At 38.2% G+C, this 21076-nt stretch overlaps 4 protein-coding genes across 4 annotated transcripts; 2 read left to right on the top strand and 2 right to left on the bottom strand.

The window, feature by feature from the left end:
• Positions 1-231: 231 nt before the first annotated feature.
• LOC141820845 (DNA topoisomerase 6 subunit B) lies at positions 232-4181 on the bottom strand. The gene is made up of 12 exons (XM_074708201.1): positions 4080-4181; positions 3861-3963; positions 3664-3749; positions 3389-3585; positions 2745-2860; positions 2552-2637; positions 2135-2207; positions 1532-1623; positions 1310-1448; positions 1140-1234; positions 580-754; positions 232-496 (listed from the first exon to the last, which is right to left on the bottom strand). Exons 1-12 carry the CDS (start codon positions 4166-4168, stop codon positions 350-352), a joined length of 1398 nt encoding a protein of 465 aa, XP_074564302.1. The 5' UTR covers positions 4169-4181; the 3' UTR covers positions 232-349.
• A 10547-nt stretch (positions 4182-14728) lies between these two features.
• On the top strand, positions 14729-17297 carry LOC141820843 (serine/threonine protein kinase OSK1-like). Its single transcript, XM_074708199.1, has 9 exons — positions 14729-14894; positions 15285-15467; positions 15541-15672; positions 15760-15942; positions 16355-16444; positions 16518-16604; positions 16687-16779; positions 16860-17048; positions 17114-17297. Exons 1-9 carry the CDS (start codon positions 14742-14744, stop codon positions 17222-17224), a joined length of 1221 nt encoding a protein of 406 aa, XP_074564300.1. The 5' UTR covers positions 14729-14741; the 3' UTR covers positions 17225-17297.
• A 21-nt stretch (positions 17298-17318) lies between these two features.
• LOC141820844 (histone H4) lies at positions 17319-17837 on the bottom strand. Its single transcript, XM_074708200.1, has one exon. The coding sequence runs from the start codon at positions 17774-17776 to the stop codon at positions 17465-17467; it is 312 nt and encodes a 103-aa protein (XP_074564301.1). The 5' UTR covers positions 17777-17837; the 3' UTR covers positions 17319-17464.
• Positions 17838-18809: 972 nt separating this feature from the next.
• On the top strand, positions 18810-20662 carry LOC141820952 (uncharacterized). The gene has a single exon (XM_074708319.1). It carries the CDS (start codon positions 18881-18883, stop codon positions 20660-20662), a length of 1782 nt encoding a protein of 593 aa, XP_074564420.1. The 5' UTR covers positions 18810-18880.
• The last annotated feature ends 414 nt before the right edge of the window (positions 20663-21076 follow it).

Raw genomic sequence — 21076 nt, 5'->3', positions numbered from 1 at the left:
ATAAAGACATTCTTTTGACTTTAATTAAAATAGTTCTGCAACAAAAGGACATGATATTTACAGGTGTAACATAGAATTTTAACTAAGTAATCTTCTTAAATTATAATATGTTGTGAAATTATATTAAACCAACAACACGAGAGATAATAGTCATTTACCGAATCAATGAATTGGCCACAACTTTAGATAATTAAATAAATATGATATTTTTTTAAAAAAAAAATAGCAATGTAAACAAGAAAACGTTGTAATCTGTCTCGTACAACATGATCCGCGCGATGGGGTTCGAGCAATGCACAACAGAGGAGGAATGTTTATTTGTCAAGATACATATGAATGAAGTAATGAGCTAAGTCGCTAATCTAAAAATGAAGACAGGGCTATGAAGGTCGACGCAGTTGTACAAGCCTTCGAGTGAGCTTAAATAAATGTCTTCGCGTGGCTCCTCGACGACTCCAGTTTGTGTCGCGTATTCCAGGGCCATCTCGTAATCCACCTGAACGATGTTAAGGCAATGAATAAACGAGCCTTCACAACATACCAGTAAATCATTTCAAAATGGTAGCAATATAAGACTACCTGTTCGACATATTGCGAGAGGCTTTCTCGAAAATTAGCTTCAGTTATCTCGTGGGATGCAACTTTACTTACAAGTTCATCATCATCCTTGTCATAACGGTGCCTCTTTGGGTTGTAATTCTGAGCCATTTTGTCGAGGACATCCATTATGGCTTTTGAAGCATCAGGAATGTACCTGCGAAAACAAAAACATCAGAAAGGGAACTGAACATTTGCAGCACTGGGTAGCCAAAAGGAACAGAAAAGCTCATCACAGAAGCAACATTTAAACTTTCCTAAACCTGCTTTTTCTGAATACCACAACTTCACAATTTTATGGATTCCCTCAAAAAAAGAAAACTCAAACATTTATTTTTCGGTACCAAAGTCATACAAAACAAAGCAGGTATGTCTGGAGCAATCAGGATGAAATAATCAACACTATCATACAAGAAACAGATGGACATCGTGATATATAAAAAGAAGAAACAAATTAGGAAACAAATTGGTTATGCTGATTCTATAATAATAAGTAATTGACAATCATGTGAAGCAAGAATCCCATGCAATATTTCTATTACCTGGTCAGGTTGCGCTTCCTCTCCTGTCGTTCACGGGCTTGAAGTTTCTTCACTATTTTAGATCTCAGTTGAAGGCAACATTGTTTTATAGCAGACTGCGTGTATTGCATGTGCAGATTAATAGATATCAGTTTATTTCCTCTATGATATATGAACTAAAATTTTAGTACCTGGACAGCCGAAGAGATTTCAGTAATATCATCTCCAATATATTCCTTTCCAGTTCCTTTGAATGGTATTTTTGTGCTGACAATGCTTACAAAAACACCGATTTTATCTTGCATCTGGTTAATTTTGTAAGTACTCCAACTAAAAGGAACATGAAAATAGGCAATCATGAGAGGAAAAAAGACAGAAATATGCGCATTCAATCTTATGGTAAGGAATCTGACTTGATCTTTTTCGTTGCAGTTCTCGTGACAACATCTGCTCCTTGCTCAAAAAGAAGTGGTATACGGTTTGCAAACCGGAAAATATTGAGACCCTATTTTGAAAAAGAGAGAGAGTGAATTCCTTTTCATTGCAACTGTATAAAACAACACCAATTCACATTTTGAAAGCAAATTATAGGGCAATATACCACAAATTAGTAATCAAAAATATTCTTGTCAAAGTACAATTTAAACTATCATCATTTAGCTTACAGGGACCACCCAGATCAATGGTTTTGACACCTGCAGCCTCACCATTATGATGTCAACAAGGCATTAAGTTAGGCTCAGTAAGCACATATAATGTTTATTTGCTGGAAATCTACACAAGTATTCTCAGAGAAACATCATTCGGTCAAGCACTGTAAAAAACCTCAATTGATTCTGTCTCTCACTGTGTATTTTTTGTAATCAATTCACATAGTTCTTTGTTGCAAACAACCAATAAATTACAGCTTTTGACACTTGTGACGAGAAGGTATAGATTGCATCCCTTTGCAGTAAAATGAAAAACATCGCAGTAATCACATAAGATGCACGAGTGATGATTAACTAACTACTTACTTGTTTTACGTCTTTTCCACCAAGGCTAATTCCAGCTTCAACAATGAATGGATGCCCTTCAAAAACTTGGGGACTGGATTCACAAAATAGTTACAGAAGATCAACATTATCGTACAGAGCAAAGATTAAACCCACAAAGAATCATAACTTTTAAACACTAAGCTGTGTACCCAATGGACAATCACAATGATGTTCCAAATTGACTCAGATTTTAAAACTTATATCATAATGGCAACTAGAAGATAATCCATAGTACAAAGATCAAAACTAAATCCAAAAAGATAAATAATTTTTGAAATGTCAAATTGTATAACCAATGATTAGTTAGTCACCATGATGCTCCAAGTTGACTCAGGAATATAAGCCTTATAGCATAAGAAATGTATTGAAGTTTGGATATCAAAGGAAGATATAGACCTGCTTGAATATGTGGCAACCATGTCTGGCTGCAGCTCCTTGATGATTCCAAGACGAAGATTGTATTCACCTGCTGGACTAAGACACTGTTGATACAAGAGAGCAGAGGCATCTCAAAAAAAATTTAACACCGCAAAAGCATGAGGAATATATCAAAATTCTGATGTCTAAAAAGAAGTCAAGTATTCCTCACATCTCCACTTGGATCATCAAATTTGGCCTGTCGAAATAATTGATGTATCCGAACAATCTGTTGGGATGTCAGACTTTTCGTAGTCATATTTGGACTAAAATCAGGGCCCATTTCCCCTGGAACAAAGAAACAAAATGCTATTTTTAGTCACGCCATATAATGGAACATTACCCAGTGAGTTATCCATATATGCCAACTATAAAATCTAGTGCAACAGTAAATGAGCAGGCTAGCATCAAAGGTGCAATAAGAAGCATAGCAGGATGGTCTGGCAATAGGATTGGAAGGTTTGCCTTGGCCATTTAGATCATACATCATCTTGGTCTTTGTCTTTTAGGAATTAGGACTTAGGATTTAGGAGACTTTCTTTTTCCTGAAACTCATCTGTAATGCAGATTATCTATGAAATAACAGCTAAAATCCAACCTTGGCGGCCTTTTATGAATAAATGTCAAAATGACAGAATTAATATCAATGAGAGCTCCAAAATGGTACAAAGTACCTTATTACACAGAAAAAACAAAGCAATCAGGTTTTGTAAGTATAAACTGACAAAGGGATATAAAAAACACCTTCCAGTAGCGATTTTATCAAATTCATGCTTCATCCATAGAGGTAAATAGACAACAAACTCGAATTTATACCAATTAAACGTTCAGCATATGACTTGGATATATTGATGAATTCATGCTGAAGAAATTGCTGAAGAGTTTTCTTTGATGTTTCTGCAATAAGGCGTTTGATGAGTAGTATATCAACAGCAGAGGGATGGTGTTTTGTCTCTACAGGAGCTGGAGGCATTACATCTGTTCTTCGTGCAAATCTTATTGTCACATTTTTACTGTAACCAAACAAAGAAGAGTTGTCAATCAAAATATTGAGAGTGAACAGAACCAACTGTTATGGAAATGGAACCTACTCAGACAAGTCTGTGAGAAATCTAAAAAGAAACTGAGCATAAGGGGTGATCACTGCCATTTGTCGCATGTAGTGAATTATTTTTGACTGCATACAGCAAACACATTTTTCAAATACTAACAAATAAACCATTTCAAATTCATTGTTTATGAAAGATATAATCTTCCAAATACTAAAATAGATATACAAGCAGCATACACGATAAGTAGTCCAGTTTCCCTCGATGATAATTTGAATTTCAGCACCATGCCACTTATCCTTATTTTCCTTTTTTTCATGTAAATGGATATGAGGAATGTTTCTGAGAAGCAAAAACACCAAATATTGATCAGTGTCAGCAGTTGATGTACAAACAGAAACTCCAAAGGGAAAGAATAAATATCTTTAACCAGTAATCATTCTAGATCGATGTATTACCGATGAATATCAATGTCTAGTCGACAAAAGGATGCATAATTTTGTTCTCTTGTAGCTGAGACAATCTCAATAGGAAGTCCTGTGCTCATCTTGGACCAAATCAGAGCCTGTTATTCTCCATTCATACAAAACTAAAGTTAGAAGAAGGCACAGAGAACAGCAAGTGCAAAATTATACAACTACTTTGTAACATGATTGAAGTTATAACCAATGTTGTCAGGATCAGCATGATAGATATAACCCAGAAATAAACAATGGTTTAAAAAGTGTATGTCGTGGTATACATTAGAACATCACATAGTACATAGGCATTATGTGCGAGCATATTTTGATACACTGCCATTATTAACAAACTTTGAAATATTAATGATATCGTGAAGTTATAAGTTGTTACGTGATTACTTAATAGAAAAAGTCCATAAAATATGGTTCTAGTTGTAACGTGAACATCATCAAATCACAAACAATATCAAAGTTTTATCATTTAACTATATACAAAAATATAATGTCTGTGTAGGAACAACAACAACAACCACCAAGTCTTATTCCACTAGGTAGGATCGGCTATATGGATCTTTCTACGTCAATGCTTTTATCCCTTACGATATCATCATTTATATTTAAATAAATTTTATCTTATTTTATTATTGCTAACCAAGTCTTTTTTAGTCTTCCTCTTCCTCATTTGATGTGTGTATTTGTCATAGTTTCACATCGTCTAACTGAAGCATTTATTAGTTGTCTAAGTACATGTCCATATCATCTTAAACGTGTCTCTCAGAATTTTTCCTCAATAGATGCAACTCCGACTTTCTCTCTAATATTCTCATTTCTTATTCTATCCATCCTCGTATGTCCACACATCCATCTTAACATCCTCATCTCTGCAACTCTTATCTTCTGCTCATGTGCTCGAGTCATAGTTCAACATTCAACATCATATAACATAGTAGGTCTAACCGCCATTTTGTAAAACTTCCCTTTAAGTTTTAGAAGTACTTTATGATCACATAAAACACCCGACGCTCTCCTCCATTTCGACAATCCTAACTTGTATTCTATGTAAAACATCTCTCTCAATACCTCCATCATCTTACAAAAATGATCTTAAATATTTAAAACTCTCAGTTTCAAACAATTCGTATCTCCTATTTTAACAATTGTCTCATTACGTCTAATATTACTAAACTTAAATTCCATATATTCTGTCTTTACTCTATTAAGCCTAAAACCTTTCACTACTAATGTTTTCCACCAAAATACTAGTTTAGTATTTACTCCTTTACGTGTCTCATCTACCAAAACAATATCATATACAAACTACATGCATTATGGTGTTGTATCTTGAATGTGTCCAGTGAGTTCGTCCATGATTAATGTAAAAAGATATGGACTTAAAGTTGATTCTTGATGTAACTCTATTATGTGATGGGTTCTTCACCTATGGTATTCTAGTGGTCTTGGGCACTATCAAATATATTTTTTTGACGACTCTTATGAAATTTTTTGACGACTATAATTAACAATATTCATAATCTAACAGTATGTAATTACTTACATAACTAAAATTTATGAACAGATCTCTACAACTAATAATATAATATACTGTAACAAAAATATGAAATTCATCTCACACGGTCGATCCCACGATCATATATGAAAAGTTAAATCGAAAAATTATAGTTGACCACTATAGAAAGTAGACATTCGACTTTGTCGAAATTCAATTCTATTCGTAGTAATCAATTTAACCGTGTCTGAATGATAACAATATATATAATGATAAATATTCTCAGTTAGTTCCATTGATTATCTCTGGAGATAACCTATTTGTTTCCACATAAATTTCCCACCGGCCATATAGGTAAATCAGGAAATGCACGTAGCTAGCGGCCAGTTCATGATAATTGAGGATCGAATCGCAGATGCTTGTGTAATAATTATCCCGGGGACAACAACATACATAATATACCATGCAAATGAATGGATTAAATTAAGTAATCTGATCGGCTTCCTCCCTGTCGTCCGCAAGCAGGCCGCAGAGTATTTGCGTAGGGGAAGAAGGTAGGGTGCCACGGACCCAGTCTCGTCGCCAATCTTGTTAGATCTTTCTGTCTGAACGAGTAAACGTAAACCTCATCTATGACGCTGAACACCAACACCATCCCTTTCTCCTTCCCGCCGTCGCATACCAACATCGTCCCCACGTCTTCTGGCTTCTCCAAGTAAACAAATTCGTTCAGCTTCACCCATGAATCACCAGACCTTCCCCACGCCGTGAACGTGCCGGTACGTCGACGGTAATGCATCAGGCACAGCCACGATTCCTCCCAGACGGCCACGCTGATATAGTCGGCCGACTCCACAGTGCCGTCGTCGGCCTCGGGCATCGCCAGAAACTCGGTGACCCCCGTGGCGATCTCGTATGACAACACGTAGGGACTGGTGTACCAGGAGCAGAAGCAGTCAGAGGCCCAGAAGACAGCCCCACGGTGCACCACCGGATTCTCATGCCTCAGCTCGCGGCGGCCGAAGTCGATGACCTCGTCCCTCGTCCAAACCTGGGCCGCCGAGTCGTACACGCGGCACCGGAAGTTGGACCAATCCTCGCCGGGTGTCACGTAGACGAGCTTGTAGTCGCCCGCGACGTTGTTGGTGAACTCGACGGCCAAGCTGGAGCGCAGTCCGATGTCGCCGTCGGGAGGAATACGAATGAGCCAGGACTCGCGACGGACGGGGTTATAGGCGCATATGCTATAGAAAATAGTGTCTTTTCTCAGGTAGAAGATGAGACCGCCGGCGGAGCAAAGGATCCTGCAGTAGAAGGGGGGCTCGTCGTAGGCGGAGAGGATATCTAAGGAGGCCGGGGGGAGGCCGGCGTCCGGATCGAGGATGACGTACTGCAGGCCAACTAAAGTTTCCACGATGATGGCGGCGGCGGCGGCGTTGTGGTAAGATTGCGTGAGGTGGAAGAGGGGATCGGAGGTGATCATGTTATGCAAGGACTTGGAGACGAGGTGGAGGCGGGAGAGGTTCTTGGCCGGGAGGTAGGAGAAAACCTCCGCCAATTGATCATAGTTAAGGATTTCTTGGTTACTGGCGGCGGAAGCGGCGGTGCTGCTACTTCCGAGTTGAAGATTGTGGGAGGCCATTGATCGTGATGTGCAGATATCTATCTATCTATCTATAAATAGAAGTTCATGAAGATTGAAGTTTAAATTCCGTTACGAAAGATTTTGAGAAAAACTCTCTATTCAGTTTTAAATTCTATTCCAAAAAAAAGAGAAAGAAATCTATGGAAAAATTCTCTTCCGTTTTTTTTTTAATTTAAATTTACCAAAATAGTTTTCAGTCACAATACTCAATTATTCATGATTAATTCGTTATAAAAATTAATTTAGACTAATCATAATGATTGGATATATAGATTTTATTTTGACCACTTCCTTTCTTTCAAATTTGTCCTTAAAATGCAATGGTATCTTATTAATATGTTAAATAAATAAATAAGTTTATATTATCAAATTCAATAACTAATCAAATAAATTTAAAATGTAAAAAATTTTAAACAATCAAATAAGTTTGAATTGAGATATTGATAATATCTAAATTAATCACCACTACAAGAAATAGGATTTTAGAGACAAAAAAATTTTATTTTTGAAAGTTATTTTTTCATCTCTAAACAATGTTTAAGACAGAATATTTCGTTTCAAAAATCTGTTAGTGAAAGCTACGTGACTCATTTTGAAACAGAAATATTTCATCTATATTTTCAAAAATAGATCAAAAATTCATTTATAAATATATTTTTAATTTATCAAATAAAATTAATTTCAAATATAAATTCTATCTCTAACTTTATTTTGAAATCGTCATTAATATCTCTCAGATTACATATTAAATATAATTTTAATCCATTTATAAATTCTTTTACAATTCTATTTATAAATCCGTGTATAAATTTCATCTCTAATTTTGTTTAATTTTATTTTAAATCCATCATTAATCTCTGTTTCAAATAATATATCAAATATAAGTCTTTCTTCTCTCTCTATTTTTTGTGAAAATACAAATTTTAATTTTTTGTCTCGCCTTTATCGAGATTTGATTTTGTCCATTTCAATAAGTTTGTCCCATCATAATTAACCAACTTAGCTATACCACGGGAACAAGTGGCTAAAATTCAATTGGGTAGTTTTTTACTATCTTAGTAACAATAATATGTACTTTTCCATAATAAAAAAGAACAAATGAATTTTATTAAAATGAAAATAAATTAATAAATTCATCTTCACTTACATAACTCTCAATCAAATTTTATTTTTATTTTAAAAATCACCTCTAATTTATATAAATTTGAAATGGATTTATTTCTGCCGTCTCAAAATTTTTAAAATTTTTAAATATATTTATTAATAAAAATTATGATTTTAAGATGATATTATTTAGTTTAAAATAATGAACGTAGAATGATATTTCAAAAATAAAAATATTAGTGAGACATTGTTTTAATAAATTTCAAAAGAAATACATCATAAAAATAAAAATGACACCCTCCTCTATCACAAATAATACGCTATATATTATGACAAGAACAACTCATGCCAAAAAAAATAAAAAATAATGATTTTTCTTCAAATAATAATGACAAACACAATTTTTATAAAATTTTTTATTATCTTTTAAGGGTAATTTCACATATCTTACCTTACAAATAACTATCTTATTATAAATAATACATTCAAAAGGAAAATAATTATATACTTTTTAATATCTATTATGTGATGGGTTCTTCACCTATGGTATTCTAGTGGTCTTGGGCACTATCAAATATATTTTTTTGACGACTCTTATGAAATTTTTTGACGACTATAATTAACAATATTCATAATCTAACAGTATGTAATTACTTACATAACTAAAATTTATGAACAGATCTCTACAACTAATAATATAATATACTGTAACAAAAATATGAAATTCATCTCACACGGTCGATCTCACGATCATATATGAAAAGTTAAATCGAAAAATTATAGTTGACCACTATAGAAAGTAGACATTCGACTTTGTCGAAATTCAATTCTATTCGTAGTAATCAATTTAACCGAGGGAGATGGGAGGGAGATACGGGGGACGTGCATGGAGATTTCACAGTTTAATCATTGGCTTTCGCGCCTGCTGCTCCTGCAACTGCTGCTGCTGCTACCGTAGATTCAAGGTGGTGATGGTGGTGGAGTGGCGGTGGCGGTGCGGGGGAATGGATAGAATATTGATTGAGGGCGAAGAGCGGTAGCGTATCGATGGAGATCTTTTGCCGGAAGGGAGGCAGAGGGGCAGGAAAGATTCGGGGAGGAAAAAAAGTAGATCCGGCCGCATTTACGGCGGCGGCAGAGATCTTTGGGGGAGGAACATCATCCATCTTCCTCTTTTAGAACTGTATTTTTATTTTAAAGTAAAAATTAAAAGTAAAAAAGTAAAAAAAAATATTTTATATCTAAAATATGTTTTTATTCGCCATCAATCTAACTAAAAACTATTTCTAAACAAATAAATTTTAGAATTTAAATTAAAAAACCCTTTCATATATTTAAAAATTATTTTTAAAATGAATAATTTTTTGATAGAATTGTTTTTAAGTAAAACTGTTACAATTAATTTAGATTAAATTATAAATTATATGATCAAATAAAATATACAAACTATATAGTTGAGTCAAGTAGTATTGCGTTGATTCACGTCCTTCTTTGATCAAATTGCCTTCCACCAAACCAATTTATATATATAACGTTTTGATTACTTGTTCTAGGTCGACAATAATTTTGACCACGTCAATTGTATATGATATGGGTTGACTTAATGTGGTGGAAAAGTTTGGCCGTGTCATACGTCAACATGCATGCCTGTGTAATGAACACATGTAAATTTGACATTTTGACCACGAGTTATGAAGGAATAATCAAGACACGTTTTGGTAAATCTAGAAGGATTTAATTTCTCTTTTTTATCTAACATTTGTTCAGAGTCAACCAACTGGCGTTGGTCAAAGGACAAGAACAGCATGATAAAACATTCTCTTTGCTAAAATGTCAACTGAATATTTTCTTCAGAATCGTGCTTGCATGCTGATCTAATAGCTAAACTAAAAGATTACCATAAAGTAATATTAAGAATAAGCGAATAACTAAGATCACTGCACCTGGCCGCTTTGAGTTTGAGGTCAACCATTATTTTATATGGGAATCTTAGACAGCTGATATTGTTGATGAATAATGAAAGGAATGTCAACTGAATTGCAACGTGATAAGGCATATATACCCCGAGGAGAAGATTAGATTCCAATTGAATCAATTTTTCTTTATTTTTTATAAATAAAAAAAAAGAATCGTGCGCTTACCATATGCCAAAAGTCAACGTTGACCAAAAAATAATTAATTTATTCATTCCAATGTCACCACTGCGTATTATTGAATTGATGCCTCGTCGGCGCCGCCGTGGTCGGGGGATAACTTCTACAACAGCAACATCTGGTTCTGGCAGGCGGCCGGTAAGAATGAGGCGGAGCAGAGCGGTGGAGGTAAAGCCGCCGTCGTCTGGCGAACGAGGCAACGCCGCCGCCGCCGCCATGCCTTCTATGTCCCGATGTTCGCCGACGAAGATCATGGGCCACCACACCAAGCTGCCATCGGCGCGAGCATGTCGATGACATCATCGCTCTACGTCACCCGAGCCGCAACTGCCTCCGATGTCGGCCGCCGCAAATGGGAGCCACATCGATCGGCGGCCATGAGAACCATCATCCATCCTGCTCCCATTAGCTATTAGATAAAAATGAAAAATAAAAAATGTATATTTTTTAATAAAGCATAACTCTACCAGGAAAATAAAATATTTTAGGCATTTTTTTTTTACACGAGAGGACGATTTTCTAGTGTTTTTCATTTACAAATTTTTAATTAGTGCTCTTTCTTTTTGGGTAGAGGCCAAATTCCACCGTCCTTCCCTCCCTCCGGCACCCACTCGAGCGGCGGCGGCGGCGGTGGAGTGGAGGAGGAGGACAGGGAAGCAGTACTCTCGTGAAGCTCTTCGGTTGAGCTTTAATGGCGGCCCAACAAATTTGACGGAAAGGACTCCTCATTGATGGTGCAACAGCGTAACTGCCTTTGTTTGCCTTTTCGGCCATTCAGATGAGGACATCCTCATTCCTCAACGGCGAAGTGACTGACAGATGGAGGAGCTTCACGAAGAGGCAAATCAAGAGTACTACTGTTCTTCCAGGAAGCTGAGTTAAAGTGTGGTTGAACTCGATCAAGCAAACCGGTGGCCAGTAAGATCACACAACTACGTCCCTGCTCATTGCCCCTTCTGGATGGAGGCGAATCAGGCGATCGAGATCCTTCTCGTGGCTGGTTAAGTTGTTGCCGGCCGCTCCTCGACGACAACTTCTCGAAGCGAACGTATGTGAACAAAGCGGAGAAGTTTATGGCCCGCCTACCGCGTACGGAAGATCTCTAGTTAATATACACGCAGCGAAGCTTAGTCAGTGCCGGCTTAGGGGTCCATGATTTTTAATATTCTAATATTTAATTTGTAAAAAAACATTTATTTTATTTTTAAATTATTTTAATTTTATTTATTATATATATTTTAATTTTATATTTTATTTTTTTAAACCTAATTAATTTTTTCCACATTAATTTTTTAAAAAAATTGCGTCTTTGCAGCATGATGTCGTATTTTTTTTCCTTTCTCGTCATGTCTTTCCTTTCTTTTTTTATTTTTTATTTTTTATTCCTCTCCTTCAATAAAAAAAGAAAATAAGATATCCTCATTTAATCTTTCTACTAATTCAAATTTTACTCTTGTACGAAACATATTATCTTAAATAATCATTTTATTCATATACTTATCTAATGTATCAAAGTTGCGTGTTTTTTTTATGTCTTATTAAAAGATCAACTTGTTAATATTCTCACGAAATCATTATCTAATGTTCACTTTCTCAATTTAATATTTAAGATAGACATTTCTTCAAAACCAAATTAAGTATATCTATCAAGATTTATGTAGATTTGATTGATTTAGTTGTAAAAAGTAAATAGTTATCTAGATTAGGAGTTTATTTGTTTCATATGAAATAATTGTATATAATCTTATTATTGTGATCGATAATATTTATTTTCAAACCTTTCTAAATAAGTACGAGTGTTTGGGAAACATCGGTGTCTCGTACTCGAAACTAAATGTTAAAGGATGTCTAATCTTTGAGAATTAACTCAAGATGCTAAGGGAAAGTGATTTAATCACTAAGTACGAGTGCTCGAGGAATGTTGATGTTCAATATTAGAATTGAGATGATGCCCAATCTTTAAGAATAAACCCAAGATGATGTTGATATCTAAGAAGCTATGGGTAAACTATATTAGAGCACTAAAGAAAATTTGGTGTTCAATACTCAAACAGTGAAATTGAGGGCTGCCCGATTTAACCAAGATATTTGAGGTTGTTGATATCAGAATTAATTCCTGATGCTCGAGGAAAACGTATCGGACCACTAAATATGGATGTTAAAAAAGTATTTTCTCTCAATTTTAAAATTTATTAATTCGAACAGTTTGTCATTTAATTCTTGAAATGTCTCTTCTCCATCTTGAAAATATTTTTGACTTAATTATGCTCAAAACAACGTCACTTTGGACAACTTAAATGTGATTCGGTTTTACACAAAGTAGTTGTTTTAAAACGAGGAGCCTTTGGCGGGGGCGACGATGGCGAGTGGATGACTTGATCATTTAGCTTTTATCTGCTCCGTCGGTGGTCGGATCTCCTTAGACCGATCGTTTTCGTCCTTCTTCCTTCTCTCTGCCGAGTCCCAAACCGTAGATCCGATTCTCTCCCCTTTCGCCACTTCTTGATTCTCTTCGTCGCTGATTCAGGTTAGTTTTCTGGGGTTTCTTTTCTGTGTTATTTTTGTACTGCTGATTCGATGGGTTATTCTGGGTATTCGCATTTATATGTGCAATTTCATGGGTAATTTTATTGTTACTTCTTGTCTCGATTCAAATCTTCCAAGGTTTTTTCTCGTCGACTATTGTATGTGTTTGAGCTTTGTTCTTTTTTCCCATGAATTTGATTGTACCTTCAGTTTCTTTATTCCTTTCGACATCGAGTAGCTTAGTCTTCCTGTGAATCAACTCAAAGTATGTGTGGGAAGCATATTACGATGCTTGCTATCTGTCAATTCTGGTCGCTGTATTATTGTTATTCGGCTTCCATGGATTTACTTTTCTAGTTTTGGACGTTTTAGAAATGCTGTCGTTCAAGTAATGTTATACTACATCAATGCTACATGTATTTAGGGAAACAAACATGCTTAACTTCATTTTTTCAAACAATATTTTAGTGTCAAAATGGAAGAATCTGGTAGAAGTAGCAGTGCTGATGTGGTCTTGCAAAATTATAAGCTAGGGCGGACTGTTGGCTCTGGGTCATTTGGCAAGGTTAAAATTGCAGAGCATTTGCCGACGGGCCACATGGTTGCTATCAAGATCCTCACCCGCTGCGTGGAAACCGAAGAAAAAGGCATGTCTAGATCTTTATCTATCTTGAATATATTCATTGCATTACTAGATTAAAATGTCAGTAACCATTTTGCTAACGCCTTGATTTACATTTCAAAAAGTTTGAGGATCACATTAATTGAATATGGCGATATTTTTTTCGTTCAAAAAATACATATAATTTTAATTCTTCTAATTTTTCAGAGCCCTATCATATGCTCGTGTGATGTTCATAGTAAGTTCATGTAATAACCGGTTTGATTAGAATTGTGGATACCTCATGTCTATGGAGGAAAAGCTAATAGATAAGAACAAAATCTACTTTGCATTGGACAATTTTACATGTGAACTTTGAAGCTTTTCCCCATCTTTCTTCTTTGTATGCTGTTCTGCACTTGCAAACAACCTATATAGAAGGATCTAATGGTCATTAATTCTGCAAATTGCAAATACACAAAAACACAAAAAAATTCAGAACTCTTGATTAGCAAGGAAATTAGCTTAGGATCACAAATTTTAAACTAAAAGCATGCCTAAAATTTGTCTAAGATGGAAAAGATTGTTAAAATAAATATTGCCATGGTCTTATTTTTTATGTTTTAAAAATCTCTTCTCTACTTAAGTACTTTTATTTACGATATCCTTCAACTTGTTCTAAGGTGATTTCTTCTTGGTGAAGAATGATAAGTAAAAATGGACCATTTATATACATCGGACGTCTACTAAATTTTATCTTCAAACTTAAAACTAATTTTAGTTTTTTTACTCTCTTTTCCTATGCCTCTTCGTTTTTTCTTTCATCATTCATTCACTGATCAAACAACTTCTAATTTAAAGATTTTCTTCTCTCTAGAGAGATTAGTGATTAGGTACGCAACATTGTCTTCTAATACATATCAGCCATCCAATATCCCAACACGCCCATGGCATTGATCATGTCATGTGATGCTTTTAGGAAATCAAATTTCAGACATGTTTAAATCTAATGCGTCTTCATATCTCCCCCCTGCCCTCTTATCATGTTTTGTATAATTAATATATTTACATGAAATTGTTTTGCATTGCAGTGAGACGAGAAATCAAAATTTTAAGACTAGTTATGCATCCTCATATTATACGTATGTACGAGGCGATTGAGACCAATTCAAACATTTATATTGTCATGGAGTATGTTAAGTCGGGCACGCTATTTGAATATATTGTCAACAAGGGGATGTTACAAGAGGATGAAGCTCGTCTCTTCTTCCAACAGGTACTCAAAAATTTGTTCTTTTTCATACCTTGTCCTTAGATGTATCTGAAAATCAGAGTTCTGATATTTTATTACCTAATGGGAATTCTCTAGATTTTTCTACTTTGGTACATGTTTTGGTCATGCATGTTCAAAAGTCCGAAAATCCTGTTTCATCCAAATGCTTCCAAGAACTATTTTCCATTTAATTATTTTCTGTTTAGTGTCTTTGGGTAGACAGATTCACCATACTATGTGTTGTTTTATGTGCCGTATTGAGATTGATATCACCTATAGAACATATACTGATAAATTTATTGTATATCATGTGTCACTTTTCTCTAATAATTTATGACATGCCTGCCTTTCTTCCTTTCATTTCGGTTAAAAACCTACGTCTTCACCAAATAGATTATATCTGGCGTGGAGTACTGCCATAGAAACATGGTGGTTCATCGGGACCTAAAACCCGAGAACTTGTTGTTGTATTCGAAGTGCCATATTAAAATTGCTGACTTTGGCTTAAGTAATGTCATGCGTGATGGCCATTTTCTGAAGACAAGCTGTGGGAGCCTAGCTTATACTGCTCCTGAGGTATTTAGAAATTCCTCGTTGTTAGTTCCGTTTACTTGGACTTTTGCTGTGATGTTGAGTTCATTCACTTTAGGTTGTCACTTCAAAATTGTATGCTGGACCTGAGGTAGATGTCTGGAGTTGCGGTGTCATTCTTTACGCTCTTCTTTGTGGTACCCTTCCCTTCCAGGAAGCGAATCTACCAAACTTCTTGTGGAAAATACTGGCAAGAAATCTTCTAACAAGCTCGGTTTTTGTATTCTGGTTCCATAAGCATAGCATATTGATGGATTGCCCATTGTTGATAATCTAGTCGGCGACATTTCCTCTTCCTGATCATTTGTCTGCTCTTGCTCGGGATTTGATTCTTAAAATCCTGGTGGTTGATCCTATGGATAGAATAACTATTGGCCAAATTCGTGAACATGCATGGTTCAAGATTCGTCTTCCCCGCTATCTGGCTGTTCCTCTAGATACTTCACAGCAAGTTAAAAATGTGAGTTATTTTGCAATCGTTACTCAAGTAATACTCTTTCTATTCTAAATACTCTCCTAGAATTTCCGCTCAATTATCAAGCCTTCTAAGAATATGCATTCTTCTAGAAAGAAACTGTTAAGGTCTGATTAAGGAATTACTATCTCCTACTAGATTTGTCAATCTCGTTGTGAAAAAAAAAATTGATACGGATTAGAAGAAGATCTCAATTTTCATGCTGTTCTCAGAGTTAGAGGTTTTTCCCCTTCTAATCAATATTATGTGTTGGAGATTTGTTACATGCCTTCAGGCTCCTTTTATTTGTAAATGATAGATATTTAAGACTGCTGTGTTAATTTCTGTCAACTCCGTTCTTAGTACATGACTTGAACATTCTATAATCTGCCTCATAAACAGTTGTCCATTCTGGCAGATCGATGAAGGCATCCTTCTGGAGGTGACTAAAATGGGTTTCGACAAAGATCACTTGATCGAGTCTCTCCATAACCGGATACAAAATAAGGTGTTTCCTGCGATCAGACTGCTTATTTGAGTCAACAACTTTAACTAATTCTATTAGTCTTCATAATTAGTAGGCAACTGTTTCGTACTATTTGCTCGTCGACAATCGGTCCCGCGCCACGGGCGGCGGCTACCTTGCAAGTAATGTCCAAGAAACCATGGTACGGAGTGCTTTTATATAGAACTACCATGTCTTGCTCATTCAACAATGAATTATCTGTATGCATTTTTTCCATTTTGCAGGATCATTTGCATACGAGCTCAAGTCACATGGCAGTTCCAAATAGCCTACCGGGTTTCCCTGCTGCCGGGGGAAAGTGGGTTCTCGGACTTAAGGTGCTCTCACTTGCACATCTCTCTTAACCAAAGCGTTCAACGAGTCCTTTAACTAACTTGCAGAGCTTTCGGTCCTCCAGTTTCAAGACCTTCCTCGTGAACTCATAACAGAGCTATGCGAGACTCTGCGACACCTGAATGTTTCTTGGAAGAAGAATGGCCATTACAACATCAAGTGCCGCTATCTTCCTGGCCGTGCTGATTGCGAAGGCATCGTCGAAACTGAAGGCTCTAGGGGAGAAACCAGGGCAGTGAAGTTTGAAATTCAGGTAAAAGTCCATCCTTTCTTTACCAGAAGATCAATCATGTGTCTTAACGTGTTTTTCTTTGGCAGTTTTACAAGTTCGCAGGCCAGTACCACATGGATTTGCAGAGGGTGAGTGGTCCTTTGTTTCTATTTCTTGATTTCTGCGCTGCCTTCCTCGCTCAAACTGGAGTTGTGTAACAAAATTTTCCTCCTTGCTCGACTACCTTTTCTAGCACTAAACTGGTGGATATGACGATTATTCTACGAAAAAGAAGAGTTATGACATTTAAAATGATTCAACAATGCATTTTTTTTATAGAAGGCATTCGGTGCGTTTGATTACATGATTCGACAGCTGCATCTTCGTAAAGATGGCTTTTTTACAGACCCAGCGAAAACCCTAACCCTAGAGTTGAGTAAGGCGTCGGAAAAGAGGGCTCAGCCGCCGAAACCGTAGAGAGTGCGGCCCTGGCGCTTGAGGGCGTAGACGACGTCCATGGCGGTGACAGTCTTGCGGCGGGCGTGCTCGGTGTAGGTGACGGCGTCGCGTATGACGTTCTCGAGAAAGATCTTGAGGACGCCACGGGTTTCCTCGTAGATGAGTCCGCTGATGCGCTTGACGCCGCCGCGGCGGGCGAGACGGCGTATGGCCGGCTTCGTGATGCCCTGGATGTTGTCGCGGAGAACCTTGCGGTGCCGCTTCGCGCCGCCCTTGCCGAGCCCCTTGCCTCCCTTGCCACGGCCGGACATGTCGACAAACGAAGAAACAGAAAACAGAAGGAAGCAACGTCCAAGAAGAGGGAATTTTGAGCGGCTGTGTGCTGTGTTAGCGAGGGCCGAGGAGATTTATAGAGAATGTTCGGGGCATCAGACGAGGAGGGATCCGTGGGATGTTGCTTATTAGCCGTCCGATTCAGTTTATAGAGATGTGATCTGTCTTGGTTGCTTAGTTCGGATCAGTGACGTGGACGTAAAGTCTGGGCCTAGGATGGGAGCACGTTTGGGCTGACTTTCAGTTATCGTGTCGGGCTGCAGGTCCGGGCTAATTAAGATTTAAATTGAGTCATGCGAATATTTTTAAATTGATTTTGAAATATTAAAATTTCTATTTCCTGATTTTAATTACTTTCGAACCTTATAGAATATTTCATGCATGTCATTTGAAATGACAAATCTATTTATCATGAAATTTGTAAATAAATTTCATGTCATTTTTTAAAATTCAATTTTTTTTTTAAGCGTTGATAGATAAAATGGGCAACTAATTTCATTCAATTGATTATAGGAGGTTATATTAAGTTTGATAAAATACTTGTACCAGATATGATTTGCTACAAGTCAAATCGTATCGTACCATATAGGGGGTAAATGGATTGAATCGAATCGATTTTAAATTTAAAATATATATATATATATATATATATATATATATGATATTTGAATTTGATTTAAAATTTAAAAATAAATCAATTTGAATTTTAATTTAAATATATTTAAATTAAAATCGTTTTAAAATAATTAGAATATAATTACATAAAATATTATGAATTCAAATTCGATTTAAAAATTATCTAATATATTTGAATTTCATTCAAATTTAATAATTTTAAATATGAATTAAATATTTTTAACAGTCGTCCCCGTTAATCCCCACGTCTTTGAATGGTCCGGCCCAAGGCCAGGGCTCCTTGCCGCCCAAGCCGACGGGTCCTTGATGCCCAAGCCATGTGCCTCTTTAAATGCCAACCCGACTTCCCTCGCTTCTGCAAACTAAACCGTTTTTAGGCGTACGGCACATACCTACCCGATCATTTTCACCCACATCAAGAGGACTGTTCCAATCCCTCCCCAAAAATGGCGTCTACGCGCAGGGGCCTTACGGAGAATCTCTCCCCCACCTTTCTCTCCTCCGGAGATCCGTGCCTGGATTTCTTCTTCCAGATCGTTCCGGGAACTCCGGCGCCGACTGTCGCCGTGCTCCTCGGCTCCGCCTGGGCGAAGGACGCGCCCACCGCTCTCAAGCTAACATGCCACCTACGTGGCGTCCGCGGCACCGGCAAGTCTGACCGCGAGGGTTTTTATTCCTCCGCGTTGTGGATGCACCGCCACCATCCGAAGACTCTCGCGCTCAACCTCCTGCCCATTTCTAGCTTCGGATACCTGAAGGACTTGCCGGAGATCCTCCACCGCCTGGTTGCCGGCGACGATGTTCGTGAAAAGGCCAAGGCCTTGCGGCCACCACGCGGTCCAAAGCGTCGTGGCTTTGGCCGTCGGAGGTTCCGCTTTTCCGGCCGCCGCCACCAGTCCAAGAAGCCCTATGTGGCGGAGAAGGAAGGTACGAGTGAGGAAAGGATCGCGGCCGATCTCGCAAAGGGAAAGGCCCTATCGGCGCAGGCAGCGGAAATCCGGCGGACTAAGCGAGCTGAGATGGCGGCGCGAGCAGTCGAGCGCTATGCCCGTGACCCAGACTATCGCTTCCTCCACGACCGCGTGGTCGATGTCTTCGCCGAGCTCCTCTCAGCTGATATCCGCCACCTCGGCGAGGGAAAGTTGACGAAGATCTCCCTCGCCGCCAAGTGGTGCCCTTCGCTCGACTCCTCGTACGATCGATCCATCCTCCTCTGCGAGGCCATAGCGCGGCGACTCTTCCCTCGGGACTCCCACCCCGACTACGCTTCGCTCGCGGAGGAGCATTACGCCTACCGCGTCCGCGATCGCCTCCGGCGAGAGGCGCTTGTTCCCCTGCGCCGCGCCCTCGAGCTCCCGGAGGTATACATGAGCGCCGGCCAGTGGGGCGTTCTCCCTTACAACCGCGTCGCTTCTGTGGCAATGAAAAACTACAAAGAGATTTTCACCAAGCACGATCGCGATCGCTTCGCCCAATACCTCTCCGACGTTAAGAAGGGGACGGCCAAAATCGCTGCTGGCGCGCTCCTTCCCCACGAGATCCTAGCGGACGCCGGCGACGACGTCGCGGAGCTGCAATGGAAGAGGATGGTCGAAGACCTCGCCAAGAAGGGGAGCCTACGAAATTGCATCGCTGTGTGCGACGTTTCCGGCAGCATGTCCGGTACGCCGATGGAGGTATGCATCGCGCTCGGGCTCCTCGTCTCCGAGCTCAGCGAATATCCATGGAAAGGGCGGGTGATCACGTTCAGCAGGACGCCGCAGCTGCACCAGATCGAGGGCGATTCTCTGACGGAGAAAACAGCGTTCATGCGTACCATGGATTGGGGAATGAACACAAACTTCCAGAAAGTGTTCGACAATATCCTCGCGGTTGCCGTCGAGGGAAATCTACCGCCGGAGGCGATGGTGCGGCGGATGTTCGTGTTCAGCGACATGGAATTCGACGAGGCGTCGGCGAATCCTTGGGAAACGGACTACGAGGCGGTGTGCCGGAAGTTCCGCGAGGCAGGGTACGGGGAGGCGGTGCCGGAGGTGGTGTTCTGGAACCTTCGAGACTCGAGGTCGACGCCGGTGCCTTCCTCGCAGAAGGGAGTCGCGCTGGTAAGCGGCTTCTCCAAGAATCTGCTCAAGCTGTTCCTGGAAGGAGACGGGATTCTCACCCCACTGGCAGTGATGGAGACGGCGATCGCCGGAGAGAATTATCAGAAACTCATGGTCTTCGATTGACGCGTTTTTATATATATATATAACAATACAAATTGATAAACTTTTATTGAAATCTTCTTCTCATCAGATCACAAAATTACACCGGATTCAGAAAAAAAGATGATAAAACTTTGATGTTGTGAGGCTCCATGTTGCAATCTTTGTTATAGCAAAAGATAATTCATACCAAAGTATTTGATCATACTTACAATTATTCAAGATTTCAACTCAAAAACTTATTCACCGTTTAGTACATTCAACAAAAAAAGGGAAAACATTTTCTAAAAGTCATCACATTAAAAGTATCATTAGCTGAAATTACATGTTCAGAGATGAAAGGTTCAACTTACAAGTGTAGGATCGCTGGCATCTAGTAGTTGGCAGGTATCTCCATATGAATGTCTGACTTTTTCTCGGCATCAACGAGACCATTCT

The sequence above is a fragment of the Curcuma longa genome, unplaced genomic scaffold (assembly GCF_044706935.1).
Source record: "Curcuma longa cultivar G26 ecotype Majalengka, Jawa Barat unplaced genomic scaffold, ITB_CL_G26_1.1 utg8573_np1212_1322966_RagTag, whole genome shotgun sequence".
In the NCBI taxonomy this organism is placed as follows: domain Eukaryota; kingdom Viridiplantae; phylum Streptophyta; class Magnoliopsida; order Zingiberales; family Zingiberaceae; genus Curcuma; species Curcuma longa.
Note: the sequence above shows the minus strand (reverse complement) of the source record. Positions and strands in the feature narration are given on the sequence as shown.